We start from the raw sequence: 13130 nt of genomic DNA on the forward strand, positions 1-13130 counted from the left end.
GAACAGGCCCTAAGTCCGAGAGCTCCTCTTGCAAGTCTGAGAGCTAGGCCTACAAAATAAAAAAGGTTAGTTGCCCCGGGGGTGTGACTCGGGAAAGCCCCTCCGATGCTAAAGTTTGCGAATTTCCTTTTTAGAGAGAGAAAAGTCCCTTTTATTAATGATTGGAGAGCTATTTATAGTTTTACTTTCAGGTGGCATGAGTTGTATTTAATTGGACAGATTAAGGGTAAATTTGTACTTTGCAACCATTTATGATGGGCTGGGTCACGGAGGGTATTTTCGTAATTTCAGGGCATTGGGCTTAGGATAATGGACTTAGACCAAACATTTAGCCCCACGCGTGATGTGGGAACGAAATCGTATGAAATTCGGATGTCACGCGGAATAAGCGTAGTTGATGCCGAGAAGTTGTCATACAAGCTAGAATGACTTATGATTATACTTGAGGGCTAAAACGAACCCCAAGCATGTCCGAGGGCTAAAACAGTCCCAAGCGACTTGCAAGGGTGAAAACCAGCCCCAAGTAATACCTTAGAGATATTTTAGCTATTGAAGCTAAGTTATTGTTTAATAATCTGAGGGGTAGGCATGATTATAGATGACGGCTTATAGGTGACTGAGAGCACAACAAATGTTGATAATCTTCTAAGAGGTAAGTCTTATGCTTAGCCGAGAGCATGACTTGCCTTGATAATATTTTGAGCTATTCTTAACACCGAGAGGTAAGCAATGATGATCAAATACCATTCTAAGTGGACATAATTTGTCATCATCTAAGACACTTGGGCCCAAGTAAGAAATAAGCCCATTTAGCTTAGAATTTGGTGTAGCCCACCTTTTTTCCAATTCCTTGACATGTAGGCCACCTGCTACTTATGCCTTTTTAGTAGCTTTTGAGATAGTCATTTTATCTCGTTAAGATCGTCACCTTGCCAAGAGATAAGCCTTTTTTTCCTTTTTTTTTTTTATCTGCTGAATTGCCAAAGGAGGAGTTCGAGATGCCGAGGAGGAGCCCAGTCTTGTGGATATGCTCAGACCCCCCAAGATTTAACTTGGTGATGATTTTTTTTTATTTATTTTTAATTACTCTTAAAGAGATGCCAAGGCTATGCAATTTTCAAAAGCTTGTTTGTGCAGGCCGAGAGCTGGACTCGGTAGACGGAGTAGCAGTGAGCTGAGGGGTGTGAGAAAGCCGAGGGAGTAGCCGGGTTTTGACAGCTTGGCTATGCTGAGAGAGAAGACAAGCCAAGGGATGGGTTTGGCCGAGGGCTTTGTCTTGCTAGCCGAGGGATAGATGCTCGGGGGTGCCGAAAGGTGAATTCACCCCGAGCTGAGGGATGAGCCAGGTTAAGTGAAATAACTTTGAGTGATTTTGGAGTGTGAGATAGGTAAGGCGGGGCGGAGGTGTGAGAGTGAGGGCAGGCCGAGAGATGCACCTGCCGAAGGGGTATATGGTGCGGCTGAGTGCTGCTATACCCCTTGGCGTGTGCCTCTATTTTGAAGTTTAATGCATGTTATATTTAGGAGTTAGGTGGAGAGAATTAGATGAGAATGAGGCCGAGGGCCTGCTGCAATGGCCGAGGGCTTATCCTTGCTGCCGAGGGGGTAGTTGGTCCGAAGGATGAGTGAAATCGAAGGAGAGGGAGACCCCTTGAGTACTATCACTTTGGTTTTTATTTCAAGTAGTATTTTTGTGAGATTGAGAAGAGAGATGGCCGGTTGAGGGGTTGACCCCATTAGGTCGAGCGCTCGGCTAGGTGGGCTAAGCTCCTTCTCTTTTTACTCGCTTCCTGAGAGCTTGGGGGTGGTATGCCGAGGGCCTTGCTTGAGAGAAGACCGAGAGCTTGGGCCAAGGGCCCAGTTCTAAAGGCCGAGAGCTTTGTCTTGCTTTGATTTTTATTTTAAACAAGAGATGGCTGAGCGCTTGGCATAACCAGCCCAATGATGCACTCATACTGAGGGGTAGGCCTGGTTTGGCCCATCTACCTAAACCGATCAAGGTAGGCTTGGTGGGCTGGGCGCTCAGCCTTTCTTGCCATGAAGTGCTATGTCGGAGATACGTCGGGAGCTTTGGTATGGTGGCCAAGAGCTTGGAATTTCCTTGAGACAAAACCCCAATAAGTTTATACCCTGGGTTGAGGTACTTTGAGAATAAAAACTAAGTATTGTACACCCCTAGGCGGAGGTATCTTGAGAAATAACCCAAGTATTTTATACCTCCAAGCGGAGGTACTTTGAGATATAAACAAAGTATTTTATACCCTAAGCCAAGGTACTTTTGATAATAAAATCAAGTGACTTATACCTCTAGGTGGAGGTACTCTGAGAAATAAACCAAATGTTTTATACCCCCAGGCATAGGTAACTTGAGAAATAAACCAAGTGAATTATACCCTCATGCGGGAGTACTTTGAGAAATAAAAAGTCAAGAAGCTTTATACCCTGAGCCGAGGTACTCTTTCAAATAAAATAACCCCATGAACTTTGTACCTCGGGCGGAGGGAGGCGATACTAAGAGGGTGATTAAATAGGCTGAGCGGAGGGAGGCCAAGCTAAGAGAGTGATGAATAGGCCGAGAGGAGGGAGGTCAAGCTGAGAGGGTGACTCAATAGGCCGAGCGGAAGGAGTAAAGAGCCAACTCTAGGTTGAGAGATGCGAGGGCTTAGCTTGTCATGATGAGGGTCAATCCCGCTCTACGCCGAGCGGAGGGAGGCCAAGCTGAGAGGGTGACTCAATAGGCCAAGCAGAAGGAGTAAAGAGCCAACTCTAGGCTGAGAGATGCCGATGGGCTTGACTTGTCATGTTGAGGTTCAAGCATCCTTTAGGCCAAGGGCTTGGCTTCAAGTACCAAGAGCGTGCTTGAGCTGGGTCTATTAGCCAAGAGCTCGGCATGCATTATCTTTGCTAAAAATTACCCAAGGTTGAGAGTTGATATAGATAAGCCGGGAGCTAAGCCTTAGATAGCGAGACTGAGAGCCCGGGGTGCGCCTTGTTTTTGAGTTTGTCACAAACCCAAGATAATTATTTTTCTCTTAATTGAAGCTTGATGATTATTTCTAACTTTTAGATTTTGTTGATATTGTAGAAGCTAGTCCTCGGGGTGCGCTGGACTTGCATTAAAGAGATCTTCCGGCCGAATTAAGCCTCCTAATAAAAATAGATGAGAGGTATGCTATTCCAATCATAGGGATAGGCTGGGGGCTAAACGCGCCCTATGCTAATGTTATAAGTGAGGTACGCTCTCCCGAACCTTGAGATAGAATATCTACAAGGTGGAGCATGCAACCGATATGCTTGGAATGCGGACTTAAGACATTGTTGTGTCTGAGCAACTTCTTAAATGACAATATGATGCCCTATGGGCAATAAGAGCTTATACTAGAAGATATTTCTTTTAATAGTGCATCAATTTTCGAGTTGGTTATCTACACAGCTACCTAAAGCTCTAAAATCTCGGGAATTAATTATCTTCTCAAAAAGCACCGGCCTTCCTTCGTACAAGACACCCCGGGTCGCTAACTAACATTATCAATAACAAGTTTGTTCTAATGTTTGGGGCTATATATATATATATATATATAACACAAGATGTAAGCAAAAATAACATTATATGTGAGCAAAATAACAGAAGGTATATATAATCTAAAATAACACCATATTTAAACAAAATAACAAAGGAAATATATATCACTATTTTAAAGCGCAATAACATTAAATCATATAAAGAATAATATTAGGTTTTATACTAAATAGCACACCATAACAATAAAAACAACACGATCATAGTAACATAATACAAATTTTATTAAAATAAAAAATCCAAAGTAGTTTCTGTAAGATAGCACTTGGTTTTAACAAAAAAACACAAGGTAAGCAAAAATAACATTATATTTGAGAAAAATAACATAAGGTATAATCTAAGCTCAACAAGAGCAGATTCAGTACCGCTACTTTAACAGTATATTTGAGCAAATTAAATGCAACAATTCAAAATTTAACAAAAATTAAACCCTTATTAACTCTCTTAACAAAATAATTTACAATTCTTCAAATACTTACTTCTCTTAATGCCATTAAAAGTATTTTAGCTGGTTAATTTTGGGCATGCTTGAGGAGAAATTTTTATCTTAGAAGGATGCAATAGAAGAATTTTCAACCATTTCAAATGGTAAAATACAGAGATAAAAAAGAAGAGTGAATTTCGTCCTCTTGTTTTTGCAATTGAAGAATTGATCGGTTCTTCGTCCCTTATATATATATATATATACTACCTCCATTTCTTTTTAGTTGACACGTTTTGCCTTTAGCACTATTCATCCACCTCTCTTTGACCGTATTTTGTGCTTTATACGTTATGAAAAATATATTCATGTGGGATCTTGTTAGATTCGTAACATTATATACTTTCAAAATATCAACTTTTCAAAATTTTTGCTTATCGATAATTAAAGATATTAATGATTGAATAAGTGCATTGACAAACGTGACTAAGGAAACGGGTCAACTAAAAAGAAACGGAGGAAGTATGTATATATGTTATTACATTCTGCTTATTTGTTATTTCACGAAATAAATCTTAGCGCACTTTCTTAAGTTGGGTTTCTAGCCCATTAATTGGATTGGGCCTGGAGTACAATACTAGATACTCCAGGATTACCTAATACCAATTGCGGGAATGCAGCGAATCATTAAAGTGTTGAGCGGGAAGCGCGCAGTTCACTAAATTGAACACGCACTCATATACTGTAGTTAGGAGGAGAGAGCAGCAACAGCAGCAGAACAATGGAGAGTGAAAGTTCAAATGATGATTTACAGAGCTTGATAGAAGCCATTAAAGCATCGGAAGTAAGCTTTCTTCATAATCTCTCCGTTTCAACTTCCCTAATTTCCTTTTCTTTCTCTTTTTATTATTATTTTTTTAAATTTCTGTTTAATTTTTGTTCTCAATTATGCCATACTTTTATCATCCTGATGTTTTCTATATTGCTCATTTTTCAATTATTTGCTAACTTTTTCTAAATAAAGCAATGTTAATCTGTTGTTCAGCGTGATTTTGATTGAAAATTTTAACCTATTTGCTGTATCAATCGTTCTATGACTTGAATTTAATCGATTATGAAATTTAGGGTTCTGAAGGATAAATTAATTTGTGAGTTCGTTTCTGCTGTGAAATTTGAAAAGTAGAGATCAAATGTGTTATCTGTTGAAATAATTGGAGTTAAATTGTGATTTTGATTCAGATTGAGACCTTTAGGTGTTTTCCTTTATCTTAATAATTTGGCGCCAAAATAGCTGTTGATAGAATGCTCTAAATTTAATGTTTTATAGTCGTCGATTTTATATTTCGTATGACATAAGCTAAATTTAGAATAATTGTAAGCAATTCTTTGATAATTGCCATTGGGAATGAAGATGATTTTCAAATTGTTCAATTTAAATTATTAAAAAATAGGTCAATATGTAGAGAATAACTTCCTCAGTGTGAAATCTTGGGAAATTGGGTTAAGGCTCGGAAGCTGTAAAAATTCCAGAACAAATGGAAATCGTTCGCAAAATTCCGGTGGAAATTGTGCAGAAACTTTATGGAATCCTGAATATATGCACTCCATGTATTTCATTGAGTTAGCTTATCTTTTTGTTGGTTTCCATTAAAGAATGAGAAGCATTACCTTAGTAACCTAAATGCATAGTTCATCACCTGATAATAGACTTGCATGCGATTATATGAAAGTATCTTTCTCTTGAATACTTGAAAAACTGTTAAGTATTCTGTGTTTACTGTCATTATTATTGCTCGTAGTTTATTCCCTGTTGGTCATAACAACCTTTTCCTGCTTTTGATCTAAGTGTCCCAGTGAACTTATTCAATGTTCCAGATTTTTAGTGATCATTTTTGCTTATTCCAGTTATTTTTGGATGTTATATCTTATATGCTTATATCTTTAAATTACTTATTGTGAAAGCTTTATGATATTACAGCTTGTTCAGACTCGTATTCAGCTAATCCTAAAGCTTGGGGTTGCAGTACCACCTGATAAAAATCCAGACGTGGATGCTCTTCTGGAATTTCTCATTGTATCCTATGTTTCTATAATAGTAATATACTAATTTGTGTCAATGCAACTGAATTTAATTTCTTAAAAAGAAGCCACATAAACTTATAATTTTGTGTTTCTGTTGTCCCTGATGCTTTAATTTGATAATTATATCACCGAGCTATAGGTTTTCAAGATACTTATTTATCCTAGTTATTTTTTGCAATCTATATTACCATTTGTATATCTAGGGTGAATAAAAATTCTTGGAATTTCTAGAATCCTTACTGTACAGTTATAGAGTATATTTAATTGAGGAAAATAGTAAGAGATTATTAGTTCCAAGCTTCACTCGAAGCTTGCCTGATGGTCTTATGTTCTAGGTGTCACTATACAATGCCTTACACAGTTAATTTTGTGATTGATATGTATATGTACAGTTAGGAATTGCAACACTCTCCTCTTGACTTGATGTCAAGCACAATATAGTTTCTAATGTCTTGTATATACACTGATATGATCCTTCTGATATTATGCTATACTTATAGTCATGATTCCGCTTCCTGACGAGTGACGTCTGGAAGACTAAGCATGAAGCTATTGAATATTTATCATAGAGAGAAATTGTATATAAAGCTTAATACCCATTAACTTTCCATTCATGAATGAGTCCTGAATATATTATAGCAACTGAGCGTACGGTGTTTCTAGCAGAATTTGAAGCATTGAAGTTATCTTGGGATTTTAAGGGAACCTATATTATTGGTTTCTGATATTTCTATTTCTGCACTGTTGCTCCTCTTATAGTGGCCTCCTTGACAAGTAGTTAGACATTATGGGAAGGCTTTACATGTCTGGATGTGTCACAATGCTTATTGAACAAAGCAATATTAGATGTGGCTGCCAAATACCTAGAAGGAGACTGTTTCAGAGGCCAGGGAAAGTTTCTAACCCTGGGGGCCAAGGTATTCACACTAATTTCTTATATGGTCTATGAAGGCGAGTTGTTTTATGCTCACTCTCACTTGGATTATAAATAGGCCAGTGAGTGGTGTGCAAAGCATCTGAAGATGACACTTATGTCGACTGATGATTCTCAAGAAGAGGAGCATTACAATGTATATTTTCAGGTATACCACATTTTATCCGTGATCTGATCCTCTTTTTGTCTTTCCTTAATGTTCTTCTATTGTTTAGTCTTATAAATGCAGGTTTCAGTTTATTTCTGAAATTTTGGATTTGCCCCTTGGACTTGTAGCCTTCTGATATATTGGCAAAAAAAGTGAGTGGAGAGAGACTTGCAATGTTGATAATTTAGTCAATAAGTATCTTAATAATTAATTCTTTTTTCAATGAAGAAAGAGAGAATGGTAGTGATGTGAATTTTCACCCTGTCTTGCCTATTTGCTTTTTAATAGTTATTACTCACAATTGTACCATAACTTATCCTAAGCAAGAAAATTTTAATTGGCAGTTGCTGTTGGAATGCTTAAACTTTTCTGTGGGCTGCTTTTTGTTGGTGATAAAAAACCCAACATTGGGAGATGAGCTGCTAATGGATGCCCTTGACAAATTCATCTTGGAGCACCTGAACTTGATTAAAGAATTTATATCTGAATTCAAGGTTTGTTAGCTCAATTTGTTAATATTGCTTCATTGTTGGGTATTCTTGCGTTTTCTCAAAGTTGTTGATCCTTTATGATGAGTACTTGCGAATTCAGATAAATCGCTGGTCTTTTATTTTCTTTCTGTACTTTCTATCTATATATAACTGTTCAACTACTTGTATATAGAGTGAGGTGAAGTTCCTTTGAGGACTATTAGTCTTTTCAAGCTGGATTTTCATATTTTCTTTCATATCATATATAGGCACTGAAAAAGAGTAAAAATACATTTACAAGATAGTGATAAAATACTCCTCAGCTGTTACACATAAAATGGCTTTTGAATTTCCAGTTTTGAGTTTTTTGCTGTCTGGTTATCGGTTTTGTGTATGGGTTGCAAATGTTATTTGTAAGTGCATCTTCATTTTGCAAATTTGGTGGTTGCTTGTGACACTGATAAACTTCATGCAGAAAATTCATTCACTAACGTCAGAATTACTTAAGGGAGTTGAGTTGGCTCTAGATTCTATGATGAAACTCTGCAAAGTGTATTCACAAACAGTAAATTGGGATCTGTGGAGCCAGATAGCTGTTCAAGATAGCAGTACTTTGGATGGGGAAAGAGCAGTAGATTTTAACCATGTTGTTAAAATTATCAAATTTACGATAGAGAAGCTTTCTGAACTAGGGACCCTAGCTGCAGATAGTGGTGGGAGTCTAGTTACTATTCTGAATATGTCATGGAAAGGTGTAGTATCCTTGCTTCAGCTTGGGGAAGGAAAATTAGCAGGGAAGATTAACGTAGGAGATATCATACTGACTCTCTTCTCTCTGGCCACTGACTCACTAAAATGTGCAGCTGAAACTTGGTATTCCTCACTTGGTCAAACAATATCAGTTATCGAATCAAAAAGAGCATTTCTTCCAATTAAATTTTATCTGATTAATGCAGTTAGGATATGTTCTCAATATCCACATCAAGCATTTTCAGTATATCAGGACGCAACTCTTTGTATCTTGCTGCTTACAACCTTGAGAGTTACATTCAGCAGAGAGACGAGTCTGAAAAATGTCTGTGAAGCTATGGAAGAACTCTTGAAGCCTTCATCTCTTCATGTTCTGAAGTCTTTACTAAAGTCAGCACAATTGACTATAGATCAGAAACTTAGAATTCTTGATTGGTTATTTGCTGTTGATAGAGTCTTACCCTCCAGCCATTCAGAGCATGACACTGATATCCAAAAAGGTTTGTTGGATGAAATATTTTCAGTAACATGTGAAGCTATGCCTACAACCAGAGTATTGTTGCTTGGCCGGGTGACCCTTTTTATTGATCTACTACAAGTTTCTTCAGACCTAGAAGAAAATGTAATACTTGAGATCACTAAAAAGCTTCAGTTGTGTTTGGATGTTTTAGTTGATGTAGATGTTTATTCATCTGCTTTGGTTTTACTGATTCCTGCATCATTTGGTGATGGCAAATCGTTAGTTCTGAATTGGGAGCCCTTTTTGGTTTCTTTTCTGCGTTCACTAAAGATTTTTATGATAGTTGTCTCTAGAACTCAAGCTTGGAGTGAAATGGAGTTGTTCCTACTTTATAATTTCTTTCATCCTCACTTTCTTTGCTGGGAGATCATAATGGAACTCTGGTGCTTTTTAGTGGGTCATGCTGAGGACGCCACAGTTACTGTTGTTATCGATAAACTTTGTTCATTATACAAGGTTATTGCCTCTTCAAGCTCTCTTATGTCTCTGCATTGCACATTGAGGAAAATGGCCAGATCATTGTGTCTGCTTCTTGCTTCATGTACACCATCCACAGTTGATAGAGTTTATAGGTTCATTATGACTGATGACAAATCACATGATTCTGCAGTCATGTATGCAGCATTGTTAATGGAAGGTTTCCAGCTGAATTTATTGTCAGACAACTTGAAAATTGCTGCCACAGAGAAAATATTTAGTGAGTATGTTCACTTTGTTGATGATTACATTGATAGTCCATTGAAGTCTTGTAGTGCCGATGCTGTAATGCTACCAGCTTTCGCACTTTGCTGTGCTCTGCAATCTATGTAAGTGATCATATCTTTGTTTCTATGTTTTCCACTTTCAACTATATAATTGGGCTTGTATATGCTAGTGTGATGGGCAGTAAATTATTCCCATGCCTTTTGTCCATTTAATTGGCAGTGTTGCTAAGTCCTGTAGCATGTGAGAACTATCATTATATCTGTTGTGTATAAAATTCACCCTTTCCCTATATATTCTGCTTTCTTCTCTTGTGGCACTATGCATATTAGTTGTGCCCCATACCTGTTTCGAATTTGTTTTGTTACAAATGTTTTGTATGTATCTTATGGGGCTTGAGACATTGTATATTATTGTCGGAAAGGGATACAGACATTCTTTGATGACTTTGTTTTTTCTGGGAGAGGTAGGAAGGGACACGAGGTACGTAATAAATTGTTTTTTGATCTCATTGCTATGCTAAGCTGAAGGTTCAATTTTATGCTTCTGCACCATACCTTTTTCATGTTAAAACTGCATGCATGTATATGTTGTACCACTTTGGAGAAGAACGAATAAGAGACTTTTCCTTCTATCTCAATTCAATATTTTTATAGACCATTCGGTTTGATTAAAAATTTTCTGTGTTAAAATTTGGGCGAAAAACAAGTCTCACATATAAAGTTGATATGCACTTGTTCTGACAACCAATTCAGTCACCTTCCTATCAATGATTTTCTCTTTCAATCTCTATACTCTCCCTTTCTACTTTTCCTCTTTCTATTCACTTCCATTGTTTTGTTTAGACATATCACATCTAACATGCGAATGCCCATGCTGACTCTTCTTTCAAGTTGGACTTCTACCTCTCAATCCTAAGTGGAATGTAAGCAGAAAAGCTCCCCAGCGGGCGCGCGCGCACACACACCCACACTAGCTTTCTTCTTTTTTGTGCGAAATTTTAAGGGAATGGTCCAGTGGGACTTGTGATGTTGCAATTTGTCGATGGAACACTGAAACCTCAATTGTGCTCATGAGCTCTTGGACTCTTTTATGAGGGCACAGCCTTGACCCATTGTCTAAGTGTAACATTTCACTTAATTGATTAATACACCATTCCTCATCACTTAACAGCTAGCTGACATCCACTCGTTTAAAAGATCATTATCATGTATAATACTTTGTTCGTTCTTTTGTAATCGCAAGATTTGGAGTTATAGTCTGTTCACAGATGCTTGTTTGACTGTCTTTTGTGATTTATTCATGGGGAAAAATTTAGGCTTATGGGATCTTGTTAGATTTGTCTTATATATACTTTCAAAATATTAACATTTTATAGATTTTACTGAAACATATTAATGGTATAAAATGTGTGCATTGACAAGCGTGAAATCCCCAATGTTGCATTTCAAAAAGAACATAGAAAGTATACTGTATAAGCTAATAGAGGTCCATGCCCATAAAACATATATGTTGGAAACTCAAACATCTGTACTGAGCTCTATTGTGTTTATTAAGATCCTCTGTTACAAAAGTTTAAGCTAACCTACAACTGCTAATTGTGTTTATTGAGATCCTCTGTTTCAATTCTGTACCTTGATTTTTTCAGTTTCCCTGTATTATATTGTTACTTGTTTGTTTATCACTTGCAGTATTTACCAATTAGTTTGTGCTAATTTTTAAAGGGGTTGTACATCTTTGAATTTATTTTAAATGAAAACTCTTTTCTTGTCCTAGGCAAATTGATCCTTCTGGAATTGACAGGAAGACATTGAAATTCTTATTAGTTGTTGTCCAAACATATAACAAGTCTGCAGATAGGATTACCAAGAACCATTGTTGCAGGCTTTTAAGTGAAGCACTTGGGATCATATCAAATGCAAAACATTTGTATGGTAATGATCAAATGGAAGACATAATCATCGAGCTAGAAAACATGTTCATCTCTGTGCCTACTGGTGGGGAATCTGAATTGCAGAAGTGCAAGACAGCTTTAGCTTCGTTCATGTCTAGTTTGGGTCATATGGAAATGGCAGAGAGTGATGAAAATGAAAAGACCAAAGCTGTGTTGCACTTATATCACATGATGTTAAGAGAGAGACATTGGGCTCTCATTCATCTTGCAGTATCTGCCTTCGGATATTTTGCTGCTCGGACTTCTTGCCATCAACTTTGGAAATTTGTCCCAGCAGATGCTGCTCTGTCATATGATCTAAAAACAGGAACTAATACAAATGAGGAAAGGTTTATGTCTGAGTTAAAGGTGTTTTTAGAGAAGGAACTAGCTCTTCCTGCAGCAACAGCTTCTACCTCTGAGCAGCTTCAACTTGTTTTGAAGGATGGCCTTATTCTAAGAGAACAATTTCAAAAGGATTCATACCTCAATGAAGATGCTACGGGGTATGAAAGTATGGTGCTAGGACATGAAAATCTATCCAACAAAAGGAGGAAACTTCCTGATGGATTTAGTAGAGGAATGGAGTTGATGCAGAATGGTTTGAGAACCATGAAGAATGGTCTGTCCATGTGGCAAAAGGATCAACCTAATTCTATTGAGGTTGATGATAAGATATTGACTCAGTTCTCACGTCTTGAAGAAATGGTTAATCATTTGGCCGGGTTGGCTGATAGTGACTGAATCCTCGAGTCTCGATTTATGGGCATCAGAACTGTACATCTTGAAATATTCAAAAGAAACAGGTGGTAATTAAATGCTTTGAGACCTTCATAGTTAGTATGCTTTCATTTGGTTACAAATGGGGGATTGCTATTTTTCTGTCAAGCACATCTATTGGAGGTTTTAAGGATGGACGTAACACCTTGATGAACAAGAGCTAGTCATTTCACAATGTTTGTCTACTCGATGAATTAATATTTGTCATTTGACTGTAGCTGCACAACAATTGATCGATGAGCTAGCTATTGACCATTTTTGCAAATTGAAGGATCTTCAAGTTCAGTTTCATCTCAATTGGAGAGCAGTGAGTTCAATATGTGTTCACCAAGCAGCAGAAATCAACTGCTGACTTGTGATGGTAGTAAAAAGTTGCATGCATAGTTGAGGGTTTTCTTGTAAACAGGCATATGTCTTTGGGCACCAGACTTGTAGAGTGCATGACTAGCACTCTAACGAGGAACTCTGTAAAATTTGATTGTGAAAAGAAAGTAATGGGATAGATGGCTTCAATGTGTTTGCTGCGATATGACTATATGAGATGCCGCCAATGATAGTTTAGTTGTCATGTACGTCACCTTCAACCTCTTGTCTTAAACAATGAGATTCTAGGCTTCTTTGGCAGTGCTCTTCAAGTCCCATGAGATCTTATTAGGTAAGCTGTAAACAATTTTAATTTCGGAATCAGAAAATATTGCTATCTTGGGCACTCTTCCAAGCCAATGCATGGGCTTCACTTTAGATATCAATGTAAGTTTTCAAATGTATCTTGATTTAATTTTTTATTTACTACGTTTTTTAACCGAAGTT

At 37.3% G+C, this 13130-nt stretch overlaps 1 protein-coding gene and 1 long non-coding RNA gene across 2 annotated transcripts; both read left to right on the top strand.

The window, feature by feature from the left end:
* Positions 1 to 4752: 4752 nt before the first annotated feature.
* LOC145608509 (uncharacterized) lies at positions 4753 to 7000 on the top strand. Its single transcript, XR_014105823.1, has 3 exons — positions 4753 to 4845; positions 5980 to 6075; positions 6866 to 7000. It is a non-coding gene; the product is annotated as an uncharacterized LOC145608509 (long non-coding RNA).
* Positions 7001 to 7089: 89 nt separating this feature from the next.
* Positions 7090 to 12805, top strand: LOC145609320 (uncharacterized). The gene is made up of 4 exons (XM_081664830.1): positions 7090 to 7165; positions 7510 to 7659; positions 8111 to 9711; positions 11384 to 12805. Exons 1-4 carry the CDS (start codon positions 7106 to 7108, stop codon positions 12282 to 12284), a joined length of 2712 nt encoding a protein of 903 aa, XP_081520956.1. The 5' UTR covers positions 7090 to 7105; the 3' UTR covers positions 12285 to 12805.
* The last annotated feature ends 325 nt before the right edge of the window (positions 12806 to 13130 follow it).

This window comes from Chenopodium album, chromosome 23 (assembly GCF_948465745.1).
Source record: "Chenopodium album chromosome 23, dcCheAlbu1.1, whole genome shotgun sequence".
Lineage (NCBI taxonomy): Eukaryota > Viridiplantae > Streptophyta > Magnoliopsida > Caryophyllales > Amaranthaceae > Chenopodium > Chenopodium album.